Source organism: Theropithecus gelada, chromosome 15, assembly GCF_003255815.1.
Source record: "Theropithecus gelada isolate Dixy chromosome 15, Tgel_1.0, whole genome shotgun sequence".
Lineage (NCBI taxonomy): Eukaryota > Metazoa > Chordata > Mammalia > Primates > Cercopithecidae > Theropithecus > Theropithecus gelada.
Window position 1 is genome coordinate 40,586,915 of NC_037683.1, and position 26,471 is coordinate 40,613,385.

At 43.5% G+C, this 26,471-nt stretch overlaps 1 protein-coding gene across 3 annotated transcripts in view; it reads right to left on the minus strand.

The window, feature by feature from the left end:
* Positions 1-768: 768 nt before the first annotated feature.
* Positions 769-26,471, minus strand: part of MSANTD3 (Myb/SANT DNA binding domain containing 3) — a 26,164-nt gene continuing 461 nt past the window's right edge. Inside the window, exons 2-4 of one of the 3 annotated variants that reach the window (XM_025360001.1) lie at positions 26,358-26,423; positions 10,442-10,892; positions 769-1,960 (exon numbers count right to left, since the gene is read on the minus strand). In XM_025360001.1, the coding sequence (XP_025215786.1) occupies positions 1,551-1,960; positions 10,442-10,859 (828 nt within the window). In that variant the 5' untranslated portion in view covers positions 10,860-10,892; positions 26,358-26,423 and the 3' untranslated portion in view covers positions 769-1,550. Of the gene's footprint in view, positions 1,961-10,441; positions 10,893-24,601; positions 24,792-26,181; positions 26,323-26,357; positions 26,424-26,471 lie in introns of those variants that run through there. The other 2 variants (XM_025360003.1, XM_025360004.1) reach the window with 2 other exon arrangements.

Here is a 26,471-nt window from a genome sequence, read left to right on the forward strand (position 1 = left end):
CCCCAGCCCCCAAATTCCAAAATTATGCAGGAGGGAAGCATAGCCATTGCAGTAAACAATTTCTCCCTATTGACCCATGCTCTCCAGCTGATTATGATGTGGGCAGTACCCATCTAAGACTATACAGACCACTCCATAGCCAAGAAGTTGTAAGAGACTCGGAACATTATCTAGCCCAACTCCCTTGTTCTGTGGACAGGAAACACCACACCAAGGGTTAAAAGGAGTTACCCACATTCATACAGCAACTTGAGGGAGAGTTGAGCTTAGAATTCAGGCCCCGATTCCAAGGCCTGTATCACTTATGTGGACTCTGCCACGTATACTCCTCCTTCCCCACCACATGGCCTTGAACTCTCATTGTCAGAAACTGCTGATCTGCCTTGGTACTTAAGTGTCACTTTGCTGCTTCCAACTACTGCTGTCCCCAACTCCCAGGGCTGTTTTTAACAAGAGGCTACAGGAGAAGCTATACTGCAGCTCAGTCAAAATATCCATTTATCAATCCATATTTCCGAATATGTTGGTAATGGATTCTCAAAAGGCCCAATGCTAACTATGAAATGCCAGCTACAAAGCATTACTACTGGCTAGCAACATGAGCATGGCGAGGGAAGGGCCTTTCCTTTGGTAGCTAAATACTAAAAGCAAGGGCAACCATCAACTCAGTAGTACAAAGCTGGGAGGAAACTACAGAGAGAAGACAAAAAGTGGAGCACAGCTGGGAAGGCAGCACCTTTAAAAAACATACACAGTGTGACTATAAAATTGCAAGTCTTTCTTTTTTTAATAAAACTCACATACCAGAATGTAGAAATCTAAACGAACATTTCTCCCTCAAAGTAGTTACATCCTTAGTTCCAACAGAACTACCATTGTTGGAGAATTATTTAGAAAAGAAAAGGCCTTAAAAGGTGGTTTATGAGCCACATTAGAAAATACCCTTCTAAACACTGGGCTGTTTAAAAACAGAAAATGCATACTCAGAGGATGATACTGAGAAAATTTAAAAAGTGTGGCAGCTCTCATGGAGGTTCCCTGAAGACCTCTAGCAAGTTTGAGCAACAGCATCACCACTGGAGAAACGTGTAGCCTCCCAGGACAGTCACTTTCGATGGGAGGGCATTCATTTGGATAGAAAAGTTCTGCTGTCTGTTTAAAAAGAAAAAGAAAAAAAAAAAAACAAAAAAACCCCCAAAAAAACAGCCACACTCCTTTATAGTCACACTTGCATTTGATTAAAAAACAAAAAACAAAAACCAAAAAACAACAACACTCACACGTGGTTCTTGTATGAATTCTAATTAAGAGACATTACATTCAGAATTATAGCACTCATAGCGATAATTTTCAGAAGACTATAACAGCTTCTTTGCCACTTAAGGGGTACAGAGGGTGCAGCTGTTTACCTGAATGAATTCTTAAATAAGTGACTACTACCACTCTAATTTTCCTAGTTGTAGCTCTGTTACAGGTTACTGACCGCAAGTCCATGTTCCAAACATTCTTTGCCAACACAGATTAATTACAAGAGAGCCACCCCCAAAGTCTTAGGGCGAATTGGGAAAGGGCCGGTTAAATGAGGAAACAGGCCATTCCTTGGTAAAAGTTTGTAGTTTTCTTTCCCAATACATCTTCTTTTTATTGAGAACTTCCATTTTTATCCTGTGTTCCTCCTCTGCCATCTCACACTCTCGCTCTATCTGCTGGATTTTGGCCACATGCACCTCATTCATTTGTATCAGTTGCAGTTGTAAGATGGACATTTGTTGATGGTGTTCTTCCTCATGCATCTTTTTTAAAGCACCTTCCTGAGAGGTTTTGCTCCTGTAGTTTTTATTGGCTGTTATTCTGACAGCTGAACACGAGGGTTCAGGTTGAGAGGTCCCCTCACATACTGGAAAATGTATGAACTCTTTCTCATCATCGCACAGTTCTCTATTTGAAACAGCAAATGATTCTGAAAAACAGTAGCAGAAAACATATGTTCAAAGATTTTACAGGCAGAGAAAAAAAACCAATCCTATTTCAAATGACAGGGTCCTTCATTACAGGATGTATCTAAAACCATGTCTGCTTTGGCCTTCATGTCTACAGGCACCCTAACAACACCTGACTTTTTAAAAACCCACAAATCAAAAGCAATTTTTTCTTAAGAAATAATGACAAGGGGTTTTGTTAGGTTATTTCCTAGAACTTCGAAGTATGGGATCCGTTGTCAGAAACCATGCTTATCAAGAATCGGAGACCTTGTTATGTTGATATTCTAAACTGAAATGTGCCCAACTCTGATGAGCGTAGGACCACAATGCAAGGCCAGTGTGGATCTTCAAAGTAAGTTCTCTATCAGTCTGATCATCCTTTGCCAACTTCTCATTCAGCTATGAACACATATGTGTAATCTTTGCAAGAGTGCTATTGCTGTTTCCTGGTCACAGGTGTTAGCCCTTACCCTGGAGAGCCATCTTGTAAATGCTGTTCCTTGAAAGATGAGCCTACATTCCCTGGCTTAACTCCCTCACAAACATTTTCCCTTTACTCTCCAGCACTGCCATCTGGGGAGTTTTCAATGTCCCTCTTATTCAACCTATCTCTGGTACTTGACTATCCTTGAAATTTCTTTCCTCCATTAGCTTCTGAACCATGAATCGCCTAATTTCTAAGATGCCTTCCTCTCTGATTGCTCCTTCTCAAGTCTTCTTGATGTACAGAGACTCTTGCTGTACTCACCTGTTACCTTTTCATATTCTCCTGGGGGTTCCCATCCGTGGCTCTGTTCTTAATCTACCCTAAGTAAACTCATAACCTGATGCTGACCTTCCTTTCTTGTCTGACTCTTCCAAATGCCCTGTGTACCCTTCACTCCTTCCACAAGCTACTCACATCCTTTATAAGGTCATGCTTTTTTTCATAATTCTGTTTCACTGTTCCTTCTGCTTAAAGTTAGGCTATCTGTCCCTCCACTTACTGTAGTCTTGCTTTTTTAACCTCCCCCCAACTCCTACTCATTCAAAACCAATGCCGCTTGCTCTGTGAAACCTCAGGTCTCTCCTTTATATGTACTTTACTGTTACAGCACTTAACACACACTAGTATTGGCACGATGACATTCTCTTTTTTTAATCCTTGGGTACTAATTACTTTGTTTGGTACACAGTGGATGCCTAGTAAATGTTTATTGGCTGAACCCTTGAATATAAAACGAAGAGTATATGGATGCAAAAGGATACCATGTTTGGTAGGTGCTATGTTTGCCCTGATTTCTTAATAGAGCAGTAACATCAGTGTCAATTAAGGGAGTTGCAATAAAGAAACCACTAACTCCACTAACCCATGGAGTCTTCTAGCTGTGACTCTAAGGCTTTCTTGAGAAGCTTTACATTTCCAATAATGAGAATCTTCTCCTTGGAGAAAAACAATGCCAATTTATTAACAGAGTTGATTACATTATTACGTCCACTCCATTATTCTGGAAGATGAGATGCTGGGAATGCTAACAGCTACTGGGGGAAACCTAATTCATAATACCTTGTTAATAACAGGAAAATGGCTACTGTTTAATTATTCCACTCCAAGAGGTAAAGTAACAACCATAACTAGTCCGTAATTATGATTAAAGAAAAGGTAAAAATCTTACTTCTAGAAGAGAAGGTTGAAAAAAAAAAAAAAAAAAAACCACCTCTGTGCCATTCAGAAATAATGAAAATGTCTCTTGGAAATCTTTCCTGGAGACAGCTCTGGCCTCAAAGACAGCTCTTCCTTCATGCTCCCACTGCCTCCTGGGCCTACCTCTGGCAGAACACTTGTTAAAACTGGCAGTTTACCTCCCTTTTAAGTCTCTGAGAACTTTAAGACAGAGATTGCTTCTGCTCATCCTCATGTAGAACCTGACACAGGGCCTGGTATAGTGCTGGGCATGTAAGAAATGTGTATGGGATGAATTACCTGCAGTGGGTCACATACCTCCTAACATGCCCAACCACAGAGAGGGAACAGTGCTCTGTGTGGGTATCCAAGGCACAGGACAAAGGAATGGGAGAGGCTTAACACTGAGAATAGGGCCCTCAGGTGTGAGCTTCAACTGCAAAGAGCATTACCTCACCTGTTTCCTTTCTAGTTCTGGATCTAGAAAGCAAGACATTCTGGAAAATGTCTTCTTTAAAGACTGGACACATTAGACATTTTGTGGTACCTCTAGTCTCTTTTCTCTTTGATTTCATTCCAGGGGATAGTTCTGGATACTCCTCTGAGTCCTTAAAGTTCATCCCCTTACAATGCTGCTGTCTCACCCAATTTCTTTAATTTCTTCTTCTTCTTCTTCCTCTTTTTTTTTTGGTGAGATGGGGTCTCACTGTGTCACCCAGGCTGGAGTGCAGCGGTGCAATCTCAACTCACTGCAATCTCTGGCTTCCAGGCTCAAGTGACCCTCCTATTTCAGCCTCCAACTAGCTGGGACTACAGGCATGCACCACCAAGCCTGGTTAATTTTTTGCATTTTTTGGTAGAGACGGGGTTTTGCCAGGTTGCCCAGGCTGGTCTGAAACTCCTGAGTTCAAGCGATCTACCCGCCTTGGCTCCCAGAATGCTGGGATTATAGGCGTGAGCCACTGCGCCAGCCTCTTCCAATTTCTAAATGTTCACTTTCATCTCAACAATTCCAGGCTTTAGAGACCTGATGATGACAGTGATGATGATGATGATGATGATAGCACCTACTGTTTTTTGAGCAGCTAACCAGGTTCTAGGCTAGCACTTTATAGCATTACCTCATCTAATCCTTACCCTATGAGGGAGGTATTATTATAGAAAACCAAATATAATATCCAAGGTCACGTGGCTAGTTGAAAGAACCAGGATTCTAATCTAAGTCTGTATGACTCTAAAATCCAAACTCAACCACTACAATAATCAGCCTCCCACTCTTCCACTTGCTTAGCTGATCACTTACATATCTTAAAATGCAGCCTCCAAATTGTATCCACTATAAAACCATCTCTTATTAAGAATATGGGTATGTATCATGCATTTCGATCTCTAAATTTCTAGAGCTGTGAACATAAAAAGGCAGTATGTTTGCGTCTGGGATGAGAAAAATGACTCTTCTTTAAAACCATTCTTTTTAGTTTAAATGTGTGCTAACATCCAAATTTTAAAGGAAAAAAGCCAGGTCTCTTAAGAAGACTCTGGCAGAAGATGGGGCTTTCAACTAAAGAGGCCCGATGGTATAGTTAATTAACTTTCACACACATATTTGCTCCAATGAATAGAAACTACTGTTCAGATGGGAAGAATCCTCTCTTAATTGGAAAAAGACTAGCCTAGGAATGGCACTGTGCTGCAAATACCCACCATGTAATCTCTCTCAGAGGCAAAACAAAGCCACCTGAAGGAGAAAACAACTCAATCTTATGCAAAAAGGGTAGGAAATCCCAACAGCTTTCCCAGGACCAGGAAAGCCAAGGGGATGTTCTTTCACTTGGACAACTGGAGTAAGTTTAATATCAGCAGGAAAAATCTACCATGACAGCAAAAGGATGGGAAGGAAACTATAAACAGGCCAAACCCCAGATACAGGAAATAAGGCTGCCTGGGAAAGTGGATAAATAAGATGGGTGGATGCATGTTATGGAGTATAACACATTAACTAAAAGAAAGAAACTAGACTTACACACTGCAATGAATTGATCTTTTTTTTTTTTTTTTTTTTTTTTTTTTTTTTTTAGACGAAGTCTGGCTCTGGCACCCAGGCTGGAGTGCAGTAGTGTAATACTGGCTCACTGCAATCTCCGCCTCCAGAGTTCAAGCAATTCTCCTGTCTCAGCCTCCCAAGTAGCTGGGATTACAGGTGTGCGCCACCATGCCCGGCTAATTTTTGTAGTTTTAGTAAAGATGGGAGTTTTGCCATGTTGGCCACGACGGTCTTGAACTCCTGACCTCTAGTGATCAGTTTGCCTTGGCCTCCCAAAGTGCTGGGATTACAGGCATGAACCACTGTGCTCAGCCTAGGAACGGATCTTAAAAAGACTCTTCTAAGTGAAAAAAGCAGAGAAAATGGTATCTCTAGCACAAATTTAAATCTATATAAATTTAGAATAGATGCACACAAAACACATGTAAAAGAATATGTAAGCATGTTAGAATGATTCAGGTGCAGGAGAAGAAAATGAAAAAATGGAATAAAAATGGAGCAAACACCTAACTAACAAAAGAAAGGCTTTTCACAGACCAGTGAGGCTGGTGTGCCATGACTGGAAATGTAATTCAGCCCTCTGGTACCAGAGATCTCACCCCCAAAGATTAGGATTGAACAGTAATAATAATGGCATTTATTAAGAAATGTTCACAGTTATCAAGTATCACTTTATAGCATAGAATGTGAAATTAAATATAAATTATCCTAAGACATTTGGGTGCTACTCCAAAGCTTAGTTTTCTTTTTTTTTTTTTTTTTTTTGAGACGGAGTCTCGCTTTGCCGCCCAGGCTGGAGTGCAGTGGCCGGATCTCAGCTCACTGCAAGCTCCGCCTCCCGGGTTCACGCCATTCTCCTGCCTCAGCCTCCCAAGTAGCTGGGACTACAGGCGCCCGCCACCTCGCCCGGCTAGTTTTCTGTATTTTTTAGTAGAGACGGGGTTTCACCGTGTCGGCCAGGATGGTCTCGATCTCCTGACCTCGTGATCCGCCCGTCTCAGCCTCCCAAAGTGCTGGGATTACAGGCTTGAGCCACCGCGCCCGGCCCAAAGCTTAGTTTTCTTAAATGTATTTGACTTTTGGTTATCCTAGCCTCCCAGCCACTCCTAGCAAATTTTGTTGACTCCCTTAGTTGGTTCTGTACACAGTTTCCCTCAAAATAATGGAAGATAAGTGTCAAAGCCAAATTATCACACATCATAAAATCTGCAGGGTGTAAATTGTTTTAATATATTTAAAGAGGAGATATTGGGGTTTTTTGCAAATATTAATATATACCTAAGTGTTATACTTAAATTTTAAGACTAGTGTGTTGGAATACGATGGACATTTTCAGAAAGTCATTGACAAAGCTAAGTATATCCAAGGGACAGTGATCAAGATGACACAGTTGAAACTATCTCATACCAAAAAGTAGTTACAGAGAGGCCTCTAGTGGAATACTATTAGAGTCGATCCTGTTTAACAGTTTTATCATAAATTCCAACAAATTTCTGAGTACCTAATTCTGTAACAGGTACCCTGTAAGGTGTTGGAACAGTTCTGTCCAACAGAAAGACAATATAAGCTATTTATATATAATTTAAAATATCCTCAGAGTAACATTAGAAAAGTAAAAAAAAAAGATGAAATTTATTTTGGTAACATATTTTTTAATCCAATATATCTAAAATATTATCGTTTCAACATGTAACAATATAAAAATTATTTAATGAGGTTTTTTTACATTTTTTGGTACTAAGTCTTCAAAATGTGGTGTGCGCAATTATAGCACATCCTAATGTGGTCTACCCACATTTCAAGTGCTTATGAGCCTCATGTGGCTTGTGACAACTGTATTAGACAGCACAGTGTTAGAAAGATCACACACACACACATTCCTTATGTCAAATACACAAGATGTAATGAGGGCCATAACTCTAGAGCAGATTTTCTACCTTTTTCCCACCAACTCCCAGAAAGGATGACTGACAATTCCAGGCTTCTTTTTCTTTTTTGAAAAAAAATTGAAATGCAAAATGAGTGAAATGAACTCAAAGTTGTTTTACTGTATAGAAAGAGTTCCAGTACCATACCTACTAGTATTAACAGATTACCTTTGGACACACTAGGTTCTCCACCACCGTCCAGATAGGACCTGGACACAGGAGCAAGGAGCATTTGGCTATGCTTTAGTAATCACCAGCAAAAAGGGGAGTCCCCAGCGTCATCTATATACAAACATCCAATTTAAAATAAATCCCTTTATACTTGAGTCACTATTAAACGTCACTACAAGGGAAACACTGAGAATGCACCTTTATTCCCTTCTGCTGAAAATTTATAAATTATGTTTATGAGTAAATGAATTACATCATTTCTTCCAAAAAGAAAGAGAAAAAAATTTGTGGGATGAACTTTCCTAGATCCCACCCCAGAATTTGAAAATGGGGAAATAAGACTGTCCAGGCCCCCTAAGAATAACCCTATGAAATCAATATACAATAATCTGGATCACAGGTTTGCAAAATGAACAGAAAGCAGCTCACACCAGCATGGTCCTCAGCAGTATCTCCCAGGGAACATATGCAATATAAAGAGCAGCCCTGCTGATCCATTCCCTCCTCCCCCAGCACACTCCTCCACAGCCTCACAGAAGCTAAATGGCTCTGAAGCCAGCAAGATGGAGAGGAACAGAGAGTAACTGGCTAAAGCTATAAACATCTCCAAAACAAGGACACCATTAATTAGCAGTGAGAGTCCATGCACGACAGAAGCAGCAATGAGGAGGCATAAGAAAGAGAGCTGACAGTGCCCCCATAAACTGTCTGCTAGGAGGTACCCTGGCTTGGGAACTCAGGGATCAAAACCCAGACACAAGGTTCCTACACTGGAAATCGATGCATGAAGTTCATAACATAAACCACTATGGTTACCCAACTGGCTTCCTGGACTTAACCTTGGTCAAATGATCAGTAAGCAAACTTTTGATCACAATTTGCTTCTCCAGGATCGTCTGCCTACAGGACAGAAAAAAAGGTGCTAATCAAAAACATGTATTTGATTCACTTGGCAATTATCTTTTCCACTCTACACAGATAACATGCCTGGCTTTGGACTGCTTCTTGTTACTCTTAATTAACAGGAGACAGTCCCTCAGAGCTCAGTCTACTCTGGAGACACTGACAAGTGAATTTCCCATCCTGCAAGCTGAGAACCAGACTATCCTGGGGAAGTGCTTGCTGGGTCCCTGACGCACCTTATGAACAACCCTCTGTCCCCCACCAGGAAACATCCTCTGCTTCAATGTCTGTTTTCAGAAAACTGCAATAAATTTTTATATAAACTGGCCACTTCCTGTCTGAAAAGAAGCAGGAATTGCTGGAAATTTATCTGTGTGCATTTCCACCCTCCCCTTGCCTACAGACATTTCAATAGTCCCTTAATTCCAACCTTCTGAAGCCATGACACACTATCACTGCATCCTTCATTGTATGACAGTGTTTTTTTCCCTAAGAATTACGTATGACATATTTTTCTCTTTTTAATGGAAGTATATTAAACTTAAAAGTTAATTTTTTGGGAGTTTTTCAAGATCCCCGGGGTGCCACAAACCAAAACTGTGGATCACAATAGTATAACGGCTAAAAATGCTGGTTTTTAATCTGGGTGAATGCTACAGGGCGTTCATCATATTAGTCTCCACACTTTTTTTAAAGTTTGAAATAGTTTTTTTTTTTTTTTTTGACACGGAGTTTTGCTCTTGTTGCCTAGGCTAGAGTGCAATGGCACTATCTTGGCTCACCACAACCTCTGCCTCCCAGGTTCAAGCGATTCTCCCGCCTCAGCCTCCCAAGTAGCTGGGATTACAGGCATGCACCACCATGCTCAGCTAATTTTGTATTTTTAGTAGAGACGGGGTTTCTCCATGTTGGTCAAGCTGGTCTCAAACTCCCAACCTCAGGCGATCCGCCTGCCTCAGACTCCCAAAGTGCTAGGATTACAGGCGTGAGCCACAGCACCCAGCCAGTTGGCTCTTTTAATATGGCCTTTTGAGTGGCCTACTGCAATGCTTTGCAAATAATAAGGACCTCCAAAAATATTTTTTGAAAAAAGTGAAATGGAGTGGATGAATATAAATCTTCATAAAATTCTCTTTAACATATTTGAGATAGGTTGATAGGCAACTGCAGCACCTCACGAATGAGAACTCCATTAATGCAGTTCCTTATTTTTCTTTATGTTTAAGTAATAATAAAGTCTCGAAGAGAGTTAGCACAATGATGTAAACAAGTACTTTTGTTTTTAGATACTTTTTTTTTTTTTTTTGAGACAGGGTCTCTCTCTGTCACCCAGGCTGGAGTGCAGTGGTGCAGTTCACTGCAGCCTCCACCTCCCAGGCTCAAGTGATCCTGCAGTCTCAGCCTCCCAAGTATCTGGAATTACAGGTGCACGCTACCACACCCAGCTAATTTTTTCTATTTTTTGTAGAAATGGGGGTCTCACTTTGTTGCCCAGGGTGGTCTCAAATTCCTGGGCTCAAGCCATCCTCCTGCCTCAGCCTCCCAAAGTGCTGGGATTACAGGCGTGCCACTGCGCCCACCTCTATATGACTTTGAATGTCCTATATAATCCTGAGATCTTCAATTAGGAAAAACGAGTTTGATACAAAAGTTTCATTTTCAGAAGTTCCCTCAAAATGGAGGATTTTAAAATTAAAATGTCAAACAGGTACCCAGTGAGAGCGTGCACACTGGCATCAGGAACGGATACCTTGGGCCGAGGCGTCGGGGTGGTATTCGGGCTCCTCCTCCGGGGGGCTCTGCAGGAAGTAGAGCTGCTCCGGCAGCATGCTGGCGATCTTCTCCTTCCCTAGGACGTGGGTACTCAGGAGAGGGCTGACGCTCCGTTTCACTTTCTCTCTCCTTTCATGGGCCATAATTTTTTTGGTCCGAGCCTTGATGTTCTCCCAGCACTTCTTCAGCTGTTTGAAATCCCGCAGGGACACGCTGGGCTGAGAGTTGTATTCGTGGGCCAGCGCCTGCCAGGTACGCTGCTTAAGGGCAATAGTTCGCGCATCGCTTTTCTTACATTCCAGCACATATTTATACTTTTCTACTAAAGCCAGCAGGATGCTCTTTTCCAATTCTGAGAAGTATTTGGCAGGCTTTATAATTTCGTTGTTTTGCATTTTCCACTATATTTCTCCTGGCCGCTAGCTATCCTGTAAAAGGAAGTTTGAAGCAATGATTACCAACTCCAGCAAAAACAATGCCTACGAATCACTGAAGCTTAATTCCTGACTTGATTCCCTTGTCTGAAATACAGTACTTTCTTTTTCATTCATGTTGAATTATGATATTCAGGACTCTGGAGAAAATTTAGAAATGTACTAGGAATGGGGTTTTACTTCAAACTGGATTGCTAGCTATACTGTGACTATCTGGTATATAACAGCAAAAAAAGAAAAGTTGAACTTTTTTTTTTTTTTTTGAAATGGAGTCTCGCTCTTGTCGCCCAGGCTGGAGTGCAGTGGCACGATCTGAGCTCACAGCAACCTCCACCTCCTGGGTTCAGGCAATTCTCCTGCCTCAGCCTCCCGAATAGCTGGGATTACAGGCACCTGTCACCACGCCCAGCTAATTTTTTTTTTTTTTTGTAGTTTTGGTAGAGACAGGGTTTCACCATGTTGGCCAGGCTGGTCTCGAACTCCTGACCCTAAGTGATCTGCCTGCCTCGGCCTCCCAAAGTGCTGGGATTACAGGCGTGAGCCACCGCGCCCGGTCTAGACTCTGATTTCTTTTTTTTTTTTTTTGAGACGGAGTCTTGCTCTGTCGCCCAGGCTGGAGTGCAGTGGCCGGATCTCAGCTCACTGCAAGCTCCGCCTCCCGGGTTCCCGCCATTCTCCTGCCTCAGCCTCCCGAGTAGCTGGGACTACAGGCGCCTGCCACCGCGCCCGGCTAGTTTTTTGTATTTTTTAGTAGAGACGGGGTTTCACTGTGTTAGCCAGGATGGTCTCGATCTCCTGACCTCGTGATCCGCCCGTCTCGGCCTCCCAAAGTGCTGGGATTACAGGCTTGAGCCACCGCGCCCGGCCCCTAGACTCTGATTTCGTAATTGAGTTTTCTTTCATGTTAGGCAACTGATTTTTCCCCCAAATCATGTTAGCCAGTTTTAGAACTAAACAGCTTTCTAAAAGTTTTGTTACAGCTGAGGACAAGAGAAGCCACCGTGTAATCAAATATATAATATGATGTGGGAGGCCGAGGCGGGCGAATCATGAGCTCAGGAGTTCGAGACCAGCCTGACCAACCTGGTGAAACCCCATCTCTACTAAAAATACAAAAATCAGCTGGACGTGGTAGCGTGTGCCTGTAATTCCAGCTACTCAGGAGGCTGAGGCAGGAGAATTGCTTGAACCCGGGAGGTGGAGGTTGCAGTGAGCTGAGATCATGCCATTGCAATCCAGCCTGGGCAACAGAGTGAGACTCCATCTCAAAAAAAAAATATATATATATATATACACACACATATGATGTACAGCCAGGCACGGTGGCTCACACCTGTAATCCCAGCACTTTGGGAGGCTGAGGCAGGTAGACTGCTTGAGCCCAGGAGTTCGAGACTAGCATGGGCAACATGGCAAAACCCTGTCTCTACAAAAAAAAAAAAAAAAAAAGAAAGAAAGAAAGAAAGAAAAAGTAAAAGAAGAAAAAAAAATTAGCCAGGTGTGGTGGTACGCACCTGTAATCCCAGAGCCCAGGAGGTCGAGGCTACAGTGAGCCATGTTCATACCACTGCACTCCAGCCTGGATGACAAAGGAGACACTGTCTCAAAAAAAAAAAAAAATTGATGTTTTTGTCACTCTGTGGCATATACCTGAAGCAACGGCAACCTCAGTTTTTTCATCTTTAAAATGAGGGGTTGGAGTCTGTGATCCTTCAGGTATGAGGGCTGCTTTTTAAAATCCTAAGTAAACAATGTATGTAATTTCAGATGTGAAAGGGCCTAGGCACTTAAGAGACTGAGTTCAATGTTCCTCTTTACATTCCTCAAGTCTCTTTCCGGCTGAGAGAAGTAAGGGTCAGAAAGGTGAAGTGGATTGCACAAGATCACAAAGATGGTGACATGGAAAGTCCAGAACTTGGACTGCCCTAGGAGTCTAGTATTCTTAGAATCATTCCACAACTGTCTCTCAGCCTCTTGCCTTGGGTCACTCCAAATGATTAAACCATGATTCCCATAAGTCACCTTGTCATCCTCCGCAGTGCTGAGTCAGCATGTTTCACACAACAGGTGCTTAGTGAATGTCTTATTCGAGTGAAGTGTATGAAACCTATGTGTGTTTTAGGACCACACACTTTCCCCACATCTTTTAATCACAGAAAGCTTCTTATAAAATTAACCTCTCAAATATGTTACGGCAAAAATGTAGCTAAGCAACACTGACTGCGGCAATAAAGAAAGCATTATCATTCCCCTTGTTGGAAAGGGCCAACGTATTCCCAGTCCTTCTTACATTCTCCAAGCCTCTGATTTCTCAGAGTAATAGGCATGCATCAAGATACTAATGAGGCAGTCCATTTAAAACTGACCAATCACATCAAAAAATTAGAACTGCACAGGCATGGTGGCTCACGCCTGTAATCCCAACACTTTGGGAGGCCGAGGCGGGTGGATCACAAAGTCAGGAGATCGCAACCATCCTGGCTAACACAGTGAAACCCTGTCTCTACTAAAACTACAAAAAAAAAACACAAAAAAACAAAAAAACTAGCCAGGCGTAGTGGCAGGCGCCTGTAGTCCCAGCTATTCGGGAGGCTGAGGCAGGAGAATTGCTTGACCCTGGGAGGCAGAGCTTGCAGTGAGCCGAGATCGTGCCGCTGCACTCCAGCCTGGGCGACAGAGCAAGACTCCATCTCAAAAAAAAAAAAAGAAAGAAAGAAAGAAAATTAGGAACCATCTTGAAAAGAGTCCCACTAGCTGAAAATGGAATAATTTGAAATCAAAGGTCATAGGTACACAAGGATTCATTAAGTTATTTTCTCAACCTTTGTTATGTTTTTAAATTCCATAATAAAAAATTAGGTGGGGGAGGCTGTGACTTTTAAGTTTATGGTACATTAATTTTAAATCACATTATTTCAAGCCAGCTACTCACACACTATGCCTGGGAAGGAGTTTCTGTAGTTGTGAATGCCTGAAATCTGTTTGACTGAGGATGGAGAGGACTGGGCCGGATCAGAGACCCTTCAAATTGAGGCCAAGGAGTGTGGGCTTTACATGAGGGTGACAGAACCTGATCAGGGTCTCTCACTACGCACTGCCTCATCCTAGAAGTTGTTATTAATAGAATGAAGTATGAGGGTAATCTGTGTCTCCAAATGCCAGGTACCCTGCTCTACATTCATACTGGACGCATCAGGTATCAGACACTGGGCGGTTCAGACACATGTCAAAGATGGTTTGGCCCTCAGATCCTGAGCAAAGCTAAATAAGTGGACATTTATCTTTGGGAATGTGTCCCTATAATGCTAATTTCCCATGCTCGTGTTTTGATCATGTTGCTCTAATATCCATACAATGATACCCAACCCAGGCTCTTTCTTCCTCAAAGGTCCCAAATTAATTTTTTACCTTCACCCATACTTTTATTCCCTATAAATCAATGTTCCCCAAAATGAAATTTATTAACATACACCCTGTACAATATCTCTCTTCTGTAGTATCTCCATCTGCCAACATGTCTATGTCCAGCTTTACTTTCTGTAGTTTTTGTTATGAAATCAACAGGTACACAGCCTGTTCTTAAATTACACAGCTTACACAGCAGATTCTGATCCAATTCCCCATCCTCAATGCCTCTGCTCCAGGAGATGTCAATATGCCAACTTTCCCCACTCCTAAGAATTGCTGCTGTAAGGATTAAGAACTCTGATTCACAAATGAAAAAAGGATTACTACCTATTTTGTTGTTATATGTAATGCTATTTTACATATACATTATACATGTGTATACACACACATACTTTCTGAATAAATCTCTTTTTTCTATTTTATTTCTTCAAGATAAATTCCTAGGACCGTTGCACCAAAAGATAAAAATACTTAAGACTTCTGTTACATCCCCAACTTGTCCTTGTAAAATGTTGCACCAATTACATTTCTATTAATGGCACATAAGCATGTCCATTTCCCTATTTCGTTTTTTTATTCTGTGCCAACTGTGGAGGTAAAAAAGTCACTTCATTGATTAATGATATATGAATTTCAGTTCTGAGGTAAGTAAGCCACACTCTCAACAAAGGTCTTGTGATCCTTAGTGGGACTGAAATTACATGGAATTAATTCCAAGCAATTTCACTTTTCCTCAAGATGTGTGCAGCACCTCTAGCTGCAACCAGGTGGTGGTGGACTTGTGGGGAGTCTAAATTTCACAAAGTTTATTGCCTTATATGAGGCCAGTTGTGTCTCAGAGTAATAATGATAGCAATAATAGCAGATAACTTTTATTGAGCCTGTATTGTAGGTGTAACAAATGTTTAATATGCACAATATCATTTAACCCTCCCAAAAATAGCCTCTGAGAGCTATATATTGTATATACATGTGTAATATGTATATATACTATATATATGTATATACATGTGTAATATGTATATACAATATATTGTATATACATGTGTAATATGTATATATACTATATATGTATATACATGTGCATTATATACATGTACATTACATATATATAATGTACATGTATATATTTCTCCTGATACTTTATATATGTAAATATATATACATGCCTATATATATAAAGTATCAGCAGAAATTATACGACTGCTCTCAAAAGCAAATACTCAGAATTACCAACACCTGGGGACCATTAATAGCCTATTAACTAAACTGTTATTTAATCACTAGCTAAGTAAATCCAAAGTTACCAATTTACTTTGCTTAATTTCGTAGAACAGCAGGCCTCTTTGGGCCTTGTGGTTCATTCTGCCTGGCTATAAAGGGATTCTGATACAAGGCAATGTACCCCAAAAGTTCCTTATGGATTTTCAACAGCCTTGTGAAATAGGCTGTTTATCTCCCTTAACCAATTACTATTCCCATTTCCCAGATAAGAAAACTGTGGCTCAGTAACTTACTCTGGTCACACAAATAGTAAGTGGTCTGACTTACTCCAGTGCCCATGTTCCTCTCTGCTCTGCTTAGCTCTCTTGTTTCAGACCTAGTGATAGCCTCTATTCCCTTGCTCAAAGCATGGCCATTAACACTCTAATCATCAGCCAGGAAAGGGCCCAGGATAGGGCAATTTAGGTGGAGTGTGTCTCCATCTGTTGGCTGTTCCCCCACTCATCTCCCTCCCTCCATTACCTCCTCCCGATTTCAAACTTAGGGCCCATAATCCTCCCACGTGTACCTTCCTCACTCTAACCAGAGCTCTGATTTCTGCAGCTGAACCAGTAAGACTGTATGTTTGGGCCAGGCATGGGGGTTCATGCCTGTAATCCCAGCACTTTGGGAGGCCGAGGCAGGTGGATCACCTGAGGTCAGGGGTTCAAGACCAGCCTGGCCAATAAGGTGAAACTCCGTGTCTGCTAAAAATAAAAAAATTAGCCAGGTGTGGTAGCATGCACCTGTAATCCCAGCTACTCAGGAGGCTGAGGCAGGAGAATCACTTAAACCTGGGAGGCGGAGGTTGCAGTGAGCCAAGGTCAAGCCATACATTTGAAAGGTAACCGTGGAGATCTTTTGGAGCTTTAACATGGTCCATGCCTCGGGGGAATGCTGGCATTACACTTGAGCACATAAACAAATACTTCCCAAAGAGGTCTCTCCAGCACAGCTTATTAATGCTTATTAATAGAAACTTTGAGGCTAGAAAGGATACTCTTGTTTAAAACTATTCAGCAATGTCCATAATTGGTTATAAATGACAACATAACAAGCCTTCCCTGCTGCATCAACTTTTATTAGGGATGGACTGGCCTTCCCTGTCCCCCAATTCTGCTCAGGAGCCATTATCTCTTGTGTCTGCTGTTCAGGTAGACAGTATACGATCCATTCTTATGCATGGTTGCAGGGCAACAAGCAGCCCAGTAACCCTCACAAAGTGGGATCTCAGTAAACATTTTATAAATGCAGATATTTTGATATAGGCATAAAACAGCCCACCATGCACACAGTATCATACATGACAAAACAGTACACTAAAGGTTACATTGGCTGGGTAGGGTGGTGCCTGTAGTCCCAGCTTCTTGGGAGGCTGAGGCAGGGTGATCACTTGGGCCCAGGAGTCAGAGGCAATAGTGAGCTATGATTGTGCCTGTCAACAGTCACCCCACTTCAGCCTGGACAACATAGTGAGACCCCATCTCTTAATGGGAAAAAAAAGCTGCGTTAAAGTAGAAATGGTCAAATAAAATAGCAAAATTCAAATGCAATGGAAGTTCCCCTTGGACTAGGCAAAGACCTAGATAGGCCTAAATCAAAAGGCACCATTCCCATAGCCATAGAAGAACAAGAAGGAAACAATTAGCACAATTTCCAAAACACTAACATTGACTAAACCAGCAAAATACTGTAATGCATACATTTAATATCCAACTTAAAACAAAAATTCATCTGTTTATGGACTAAATGTCTGTGTCCTCCCAAGATCCATATGTTGAAGCCCTAATTCCCTAGTGGTTGTATTTGGGGACTGGACATCTGAGGAAGCAATTAAGGTTAAATAAGGACATAAGTATGGGGCCCTGGTCCAGTGCGGTTAGTGCCTTGATAAGTAGAGACACCAGGAAGCTGGTGTGCCCCGTTATCCTCAATGGCTTATAAAGAGGAGGTCATGTAAGAACACAGCAAGATGGCACACAACAAGATGGCCACCACCTACAAGCCATGAGAAGAGACCTCAGGATGAAACCTAACTTGCCAACACCTTGATCTTGGCATTCTCAGCCTCTAGAACTGTGAGAATCCAATTTCTGTTGTTTCAACCACACAATCTGTGGTATTTTATTATGGCAGCCTGAGAAGACTAATGTACCATCTAGTGATTTTTAAGTCCACCAAGGGTGAAACTAAGTCCTAAAGTTTGAGCAAAGACTAGAGAAACTTGTCAAGATTTCCCATCTCTTGCTCTTTGTGGAAAGTGGAGTTCTTTGATGTTAATACTCAGAATGGGTACCATGACTGAAGAGCTGTGGCACTGGAAAATCAGACTTCAGGACATTAATAGACTGCTGATCTTAAAGTGAGGTGAAATCAACCAAGACAGTGGATGCAGAAAACCTGGGCTCAAATCCTGACTTTACCAACCGTGTGACTTTGGGCAAGTCAATCAACCTCTAATGCTTCATCTGTAAAATGGAGTTACTCCCCCGCTACCCCGGCCCTGCCTCATTCCCTCTGCACAACAGTCCTGCAACGTGAATAAAGAAACACAGACTACAGCTTCAATCAATTTTAGTTCTTTCTACTCTTCCCACCCATATTAAACTGCTTCCAAAAATAGAATAGTGCTGTGTGTGTGTGTGCACGCATATATATATATATAGGGTGTGTGTGTGTGTGTGTGTGTGTGTGTGTGTGTGTATATATAGGGTGTGTGTGTATATATAGTTATTGGCTCTTTATTTCATACACACACAATTCAACAAATATGTAATGAACTCCTGCCAAAGGCTCAGCACTGTTCTAGAGTATGTGGGAGATACAGGGGCAGGCTGAACCCTCCAGCCTAGAAAGAGCGCTGACATGCACAAACTGACAACTAAAATGAGAGGCACGCTGAAACAGACACCAGAAGAGAGGACAAAGCGCCTTGAGTGTGCAGAGGAGGGAAGAGGTTCACTTGCATTCTCATGAATAAGAGGACATTTGAGCTAGATCTTTAAGAATGTATAGGATATGAATGGAGAGAGTTGAAGGAGATCATCAGATAAATAATTGACAAGAAAAGGCCTGGACTCTGATTGGAGACAATGTTATTGGAAAGGAGGAAGTACACACCAAAGACTGTCTCTTTCTTTTTTGAGAGACAGAGTCTAGCTCTATCGCCCAGGCTGGAGTAGAGTGGCATGATCTCAGCTCACTGCAACCTCCGCCTCCCAGGTTCAAACAATTCTCCGGCTTCAGTTTCCCAAGTAGCTAGGATTACAGGCACCCATCACCACACTCAGCTGATTTTTGTATTTTTAAAAAAGATGGGGTTTCACTATATATTGGCCAGGCTGGTCTTGAACTCCTGACCTCAGATGACCCGCCTGCCTCGGCCTCTCAAAGTGTTGGGATTAGGATTACAGGCGTGAGCTACCACACCCAGCCAAAGACTGTTTCAAAGGAAGAAATGAGCAGGATGTATATGTGTCCACAGTAGGGTAGGGGATCAACAGAAAGCAGAGGCAGGGAGGATATACGAGGATTAACCGAACACCTACTCTGTGCAGGCATCAGAGAGAATGGTATTCCTTAAGATCAAGATCACAGACCAATGAGGACATCACAGTCCCATGAAGACATAATGCACATGTATTGTGGGATAGGCTGGTGACAAGGCAGTGTGATAAGCACAGTGACAGAGATGAGCCCAGGCACATATTCCAAAATTGGGGGGATCTAGAACAGGAAACTTAATTCCTACTTGAATAGACTGAAATTAGATGAATTTGAGAACAAAGCAGGGCCACAGCTCGGGAGGGAAAGACTTAAAGAACATATTCAGAAGTGGTGTGTGAACTGAAGGACACGTGGCAGCCCTCCCCACAAGCAAGGCCTGGCAAGTAATGGGCAATCCACTTGCTCTAAAGGTAGAAAGGCTATTTCCTACCCTGGTATCTCGCCTGTCTCCTGACTCAACACCTCAAAAATAACCTTTCTTTTAAACTACAAAGCACATTGGCCAGGTGTGGTGATTCCCATCTGTAATCCCAGAACTTTGGGAGGCTAAGGCAGGAGGATTGCTTGAGCCCAGGGGTTCAAGACCAGCCTAGCCAACAAGGAGAGACCTCTATTGCTATGAAAATGAAAATTAAAAGTATTAGCCGGGCAAGGTGGCCTGTGCCTACAGCCCCAGCTACTAGGGAGGCTAGGAGAGGAGGATCCCTTGAGCCCAGGAGTTTGAGGTTGCAGTGAGATATAATCATGCCACTGCACGCCAGCCAGGGTGACAGAGCAAGACCCTATCTCCAAAAAAAAAAGGTAGTATAATATAGAGGTTAAGGACACGGGCTTGGACCTATGGCCTCAAATCCCAACCCTACCGCTGCTCCTGAGAGTGCAGCTTTAGAAAAAGAAAAAATATAAATACATTTTAAAGAAGGACCTCAATCTAATCCTCTCACTTTACAGTTGAGGAAACTGAGGCTCAGAGCAAAACAGGGCTTCCCAAGGCCCTAGTTACAGGGGAGGGTCTGAAATCAAGGCTTCTTCGTTTGCTTTCCAACCCCTTTCCCACTTTAGAATCCCCTCACCATCAAGATGCCCTTTTGGCTAGGTACTCTCAAGCCTCCCCGACCGTACCGTTTGAAAACTCCAGGGCGCTGCTCTCAACTCTGTCATTCATTTTGTGACATCTGTCTTGGCACGCCTTCTTTACTTGCTGTTAATTCCTCATCTCTAAATTATAAAGCTCAAGGGGGTATTCTCTAAAGTCCTATCCAGTACTGGTCATCTATTACTGCCATTAAAATGATTTTTCTGCAACCTAATTTCCACAGTTCACTGCCAAAGACACATAGTTGGTATTTTCTGATTATTTATGAGGCTGGTGGAGTTACCAGCCAATGAAAGAGAGCATTACAGCAGAATGAAGTGATCTCAGCACTTTAGATGACCTTGTTATTTTGCTTCAGGCCCATACACAGGTTTAACTATGCAAGTTAAGCAGTTCCAGGTGAAATGGCAAAAGCAGGTGATCTGATCTGTTCACTACAGCTCCTTACAGAGAGCCTGGTGTACATCAAGCACTCAATAAATATTTGTGGAATTAAATGCCATAACCAACCTGCTTACCATTTGCATTTTTTTAAACTAATTATTGCTAGATTTTTGTTTTGTTTTGTTTTGTTTTTTGTTTTTTGAGACGGAGTCTCGCTCTGTCACCCAGGCTGGAGTGCAGTGGCGCGATCTCAGCTCACTGCAAGCTCAGCCTCCCGGGTTCACGCCATTCTCCTGCCTCAGCCTTCCAAGTAGCCGGGACTACAGGAGCCCACCACCACACCGAGCTAATTTTTTTTTTATTATTATACTTTAAGTTCTAGGGTACATGTGGATAACGTGCAGGTTTGTTACATATCTATACCTGTGCCATGTTGGCGTGCTGCACCCATCAACTCGTCATTTACATCAGGTATAGCTAATTTTTTTTGTATTTTTAGTAGAGACAGGGTTTCACCGTGTTAGCCAGGATGGTCTCGATCTCCTGATCTCCTGATCTGCCCGCCTTGGCCTCCCAAAGTGCTGGGATTACAGGTGTGAGCCACCGCACCCGGCCGCTAGATGTTTTATTATTTTAAATTTCTCCTCTTACAAAGGATTTATCATAAAATAATCATTTCCTTCTTGCAAATATCATTACAGTTCAAAGGAGGTAGAAATGGCAATGTTTTAAGAGCCTCAATACCACTATGATGCCTTCAGGATTTCATTTTATCCAGAGGTGAGAGTAATCAGACAGTACTCTTACCTGCCTGCACATGTACATACCTGTGTGCCCAGGATGGCCACTCACCCAAGCTCTCTCTGCCTCTCCACCTTCTTTCTTTCCTTTCGAGAGCTTTCCAGTCAAACCTAGCACCGAACTTGCTTTCTCTAATGCATTCCCTCTCTACCACTTTTCCACCCACTCCAGGCAGCCATGTAACTTGGAAGTGTTTATTTTCATCATCTGTGCCTGAGTGTGACTGTATGCATGCAGAACCAGCCTTGTGTTGAAAGCCAGGGCTCCCCCACTTTCCCACCCTCACAGTCCCCTCTATAAACCAGATGAGAGTTCTTAAAAGTCCTAACCCCTTCCTTCCCCTTCTCCACACTCCATCTTAAACCATCCCCACCCACGGCTTCCCTGAAATGCCTTTGGAATCATTATTAAGGTATCTTCCACAGAAAGCAGTGTTGAAAAACAGAAAGTCCCCTTCTGTAGGTGTTCCCACTCCAACCTACTTCTCGTCTACTGAGTACACTCTCCTCCACTCCCACCACTTCAGCTACAACCATCAGCTCTCAATAGGAGAAGGGTACCAAGTATTTTCCTCTTGCAGCACTCAGAATTACTCTGCACTGAGATCTATCCATATCCTGAAGGCTCTCCCTATCTGATGGTGAGCTCTGAGGCATTGAACTACATTTTATTTGTATCTTTAGCAAATAGTAGATTCGCAGTGTTTGTTTAAAAAAAAAAAAAAAAGTTGGGAGGGGGGACGCAGGCACAGTGGCTCACACCTGTAATCCCAGCACTTTGGAAGGCAGAGAGGGGAGTACTGCTTGATGCCAGAAGTTTGAGACCAGCCTGGGCAACACAGTGATACTCCATCTCTAAAAATAAAAATTTAAAAATTAGCCAGGCAGGAGCATCTGTAATCCCAGCTACTTGGAAGGCTGAGGTGGGAGGATCACCTGAGCCCAGGAGTTTGAGGCTGCAGCGAACAATGATTACACCACTGCACTCCAAGCTAGGTAAAAGAGCACAACCCTGTCTCTTTTAAAAAATAAAAAAAATAAAAAACAAAAAAGGCCAGGCATGGTGGCTCACGCCTGTAATCCCAGCACTTTGGGAGGCCAAGGTGGAAGAATCACCTGAGGTCGGGAGTTCGAGACCAGCCGACCAACATAGAAAAACCCCGTCTCTACTAAAAATACAAAATTAGCCAGGTATGGTGGTGCATGCCTGTAATCCCAGCTATTCAGGAGGCTGAAGGAGGAGAATTGCTTCAACCCAGGAGGCAGAGGTTGCGGTGAGCCGAGATCGTGCCGCTGCACTCCAGCCTGGGCAACAAGAGCAAAACTCTGTCTCAAAAAAAAAAAAAAGAAAAAGAAGAAAGTGGCAGTGATGGAAGAACCTCTCTTCCAAGCCCCAACCTCTCTCCTTAGCATCAAACACATTTCCAATTATCTATCAGCCACCTCTGCACCCCATCATGGGCACCTCAGAAAACTCCAATTCTCCATAGCCAAAAACTAATTATTCCCCTACACCAAAATCTTCTGATTTCTGATGATGTCAGCCACTTCAATTTGGCTTCCCAAAGCAGAAACATCAATGTAATCTTCAATCACATGCGACTAATTAACAATCACATGCGACCTATGGTACATTTTACCCCAACATCTGTTCCCTCCTCTCCCATTCTCACTGCCCATGTCTGTGGTCAGACCTAATCTCTAAAATGGTCTCCCAAACTTCTGGTCTCTCTTCCACACAACTACAGGGATCTTCCTAAAACACAGTGATCAAGCCACAGGCTTCCTTGTAAACCTTAGACGTCTCTCCCACTGCCTAAATGATAAAAGTCTCAACTCCTCACATGGCATTCATGGCCTTTCTGGATCTGGCCCTGATTATAGCACCCTCACCAGCCCCTCATCCTCTCCATGTATTTTTCACCCTAACCAGACCAAACTCAACATGCGGCTTCCTTTGGCTGGAATCCTTCACCCCAAGGCCACCAAGGGCCCATTTTCAATCTTTTTTTTTTTTTTTTTTTTTTTGGAAACCGAGTCTCGCTCCCAAAGTGCTGGCATTACAGGCGTGAGCCACCGCGCCCGGCCCATTTTCAATCTTCAAAGCCCAACTCTCATGCAATTTTTGTTAAGCCTTCCTCAATTAATACCCAGTCTGTTATGTTTATTTTCTTTATAATGGCTACCTTCTAAAATGGGGTTGAAGCAGCTTACGAATTACACACACAATTCAACTAGATTTTTTTTTTTTTTTTTTTTTGAGAGAGATTGAGGAGAGACTATCAGGGCAAAGATAAGACAAAGTCAAAAGAGATCAAAGCTAGGTGGTAAAGGAGCATTCAAAACCTGTGTCATGGCCGGGCACAGTGGCTCACACCTATAATCCTAACCCCTTGGGAGGCCGAGGTGGGTGGATCACCTGAGGTCAGGAGTTCAAGACCAGGCTGGCCAACATGGTGAAACCCCATCTCTACTAAAACTACAAAAATTAGCTGGGCGTGGTAATGGGCGCCTGTAATCTCAGCTACTCGTGAGGCTGAGACAAGAGACTCGCTTGAACCCAAGAGGTGGAGACTGCAGTGAGCTGAGATCATGCCACTGCACTCCAGCCTGGACGACAGAGCGAGACTCTGTCTCAAAAAACAAACAAACAAACAAACAAAAAAACCCCACAAAACAAAAACCTGTGTCATAATGTCTCATACTTATCTTGTTAGATATAGATTGGCCCTGAGTTCCCACTGGCTCAGAATGAGTTACTCTTCTATGAGCTCGCTGCCAGTTGTACATGACTGTACTGTAACACTTCCCATATTTTTTTTTCAATTTGCTCTTTGCGTCCATCTCCCACACTGGACTGGGAAATTCCTAGGGAATACATAATTTCTGACTCATCGCTGTATCCCCAGAATGTAACATATGACTCAGCACGCGACTGGTGCTCAGCAGACATTTGTTGAATGGATGTTATCACGGACAGGGAAAACGGCACTAGTGCTTGTTGAACTGCACGCCAGGTATGTGAAAACACACTATTTTATCCTCACAAAAAAATGTACAAAGCTAAGAAATGGCAGAGCTAGGATTCAAACCCCAAACACTCTATCTCTCCAAAGCAATTGCTCTTCCAACTATGCATGGTGTTCACTACCTTCACCATCGCTACATACCCACCTACTCTCTGCTTCAATGCCTGGTTAAAAACAAAACAAAACACCCTTCTCCCAGAATTCTTTCCTACTCACTCAGGACAGGAGTGCCTGAGTCCAGCCCTTGATCTTCCACAATACGTTAAGTAACAAATCATCACAAACCGGGAGAGGAGAGGGTGCCCCCTTGGTAGCTGAGAACTGAACAGCCTGTTGGGTATTCTGCAGATGGTGGGGTGAAGTCCTCAGCTCCTCCTTCTCCTGCCTTTCCCCATAGGTGCAGTGCCTGGGCCCTTCCTGCCTCACTTCCTTCTTCAGGATCCAAAGCCTTTTTAGTCCTCCCTGTTCTAAACTGAAACCCAAAATAATCTCCTCAGGCCCATTACTTCTCTAACCCAATGAATGGTGTTGAAAATGCTCTCCTCCATTATATCAGTGAGACTTTTGTATTTTAAGCATCTCATCAACCATTAGGGCTGGCAAGCATCCCCATGCCCTGAAACACAAGAATTCTGTGAGAAGGGATAATGGCATGTTAGGAGGCCCAACCACCCCACCCTCCATCAATCTGAATATTTTTGGCCTTGCCTGGGAGTAAAAAGAGACATCCTGTAACATCCCTCCCCACCTCCTGACCCAGCAGCCTTCGTCCCCCATCCCGGGTCTCCAAGGGAGGGCTGAAATCTGGCCCAGCAATCCTGGTCCAGAATTCTGCAGGGGAGGGATGGTGAACCCTGGTACCTTCCTGTACATCTTCTTCCAGGACTTTAGAATCCTTCTTCTCCCCCCTAGTCCATCCCATGTCTCTCTCTGGCCCCAGACTTCCACAGCCGTCCTCAATCCTAACTCATAAACTATGTTTTTGAATTCGTATTCAGCAATTTCCTTGGAATACAACCATCTTCTCTGACATGCTGAAAGGCACACTCTCTGGCCTTGATATTATCCTACCTCCAGTTTTAAATGTATGACAAATATATCCCTGCATCCTACAACTACTCTCCTCGATACTGCAGGAACGTCTGTAATCTTAAATGTTATCACACCTAATACCCAATCTCCTGAATCGGAATAGGGAGACTAAATTTTTCACTGTTTAGTACTCCTAAATAAAGATTATTCATGCAATTTACAGTAACTACCTCACAGCGCCAGTGTGATGATTCAATGATAATTCATGCCAACTGTTCAGTACCTTGGGCCTGGTACATAGAAAGTGCTCAAAATTTAGCTGTTATCATTTATATACATTATCTTTCACAATAGCACCTGAGGGTAGATATAATACCACTCCCCCCCGACCCCCGCCTCTAATTTACAGAAACAGTAGCCCCGGCTCCGAGTAAAGGAGCTTTCCCAAGGTCAGTCGAGCAAGGATGTGATGCTTGGCCTTCATCCTGCAAGTGAGGGACCCCTCCCGTTACACTCTGGACGGGCGGGGCACTGGGGGTCTTAAAGGAGCCAAGTATGGAAAAGCGCCGAGCACAGTGATCAGCACACAGTGGGGACGCCGGGATGGGAAGACTGCGGTATTGCGGGTCATCTGGATTCCCCCCAAGGAGCTCCCCCAGCCCGGGAGTCCAGAGCCCACCCCACTCCCTGCCATGGGCGCGCCACTGAGTCCCCCGGAGGCCCGCGCCCCGGGGCTTTGTAGGCAGCAGGCCGGCCCTACTCACCGAGTCCCATCGCGGCGCGCGGAGGCGGCCGCCTGGCGCCCAGCCTGCAAGGCAGGGGTCGCAGCGGCTCGGCCCGAAAACCCGCCATGCCGGCCCCCGGCCCCTGCACGCCCGGCCCGCGCCCCCCACCCGCGCCCCCGCCCCGCTGCTGCCCGCCGGGAAGGGGAGCCTCCTACCTGCAGCGGCGGCGCGGCGGCCGCGGCGACCGGGGGAGGGGCCGGCGAGGCGCGAGCGCGGGCGGCCTGGGTTCCTCCGGCGAGCAGGGCGGCCAGGAGGGCCGCGGGCTCCCG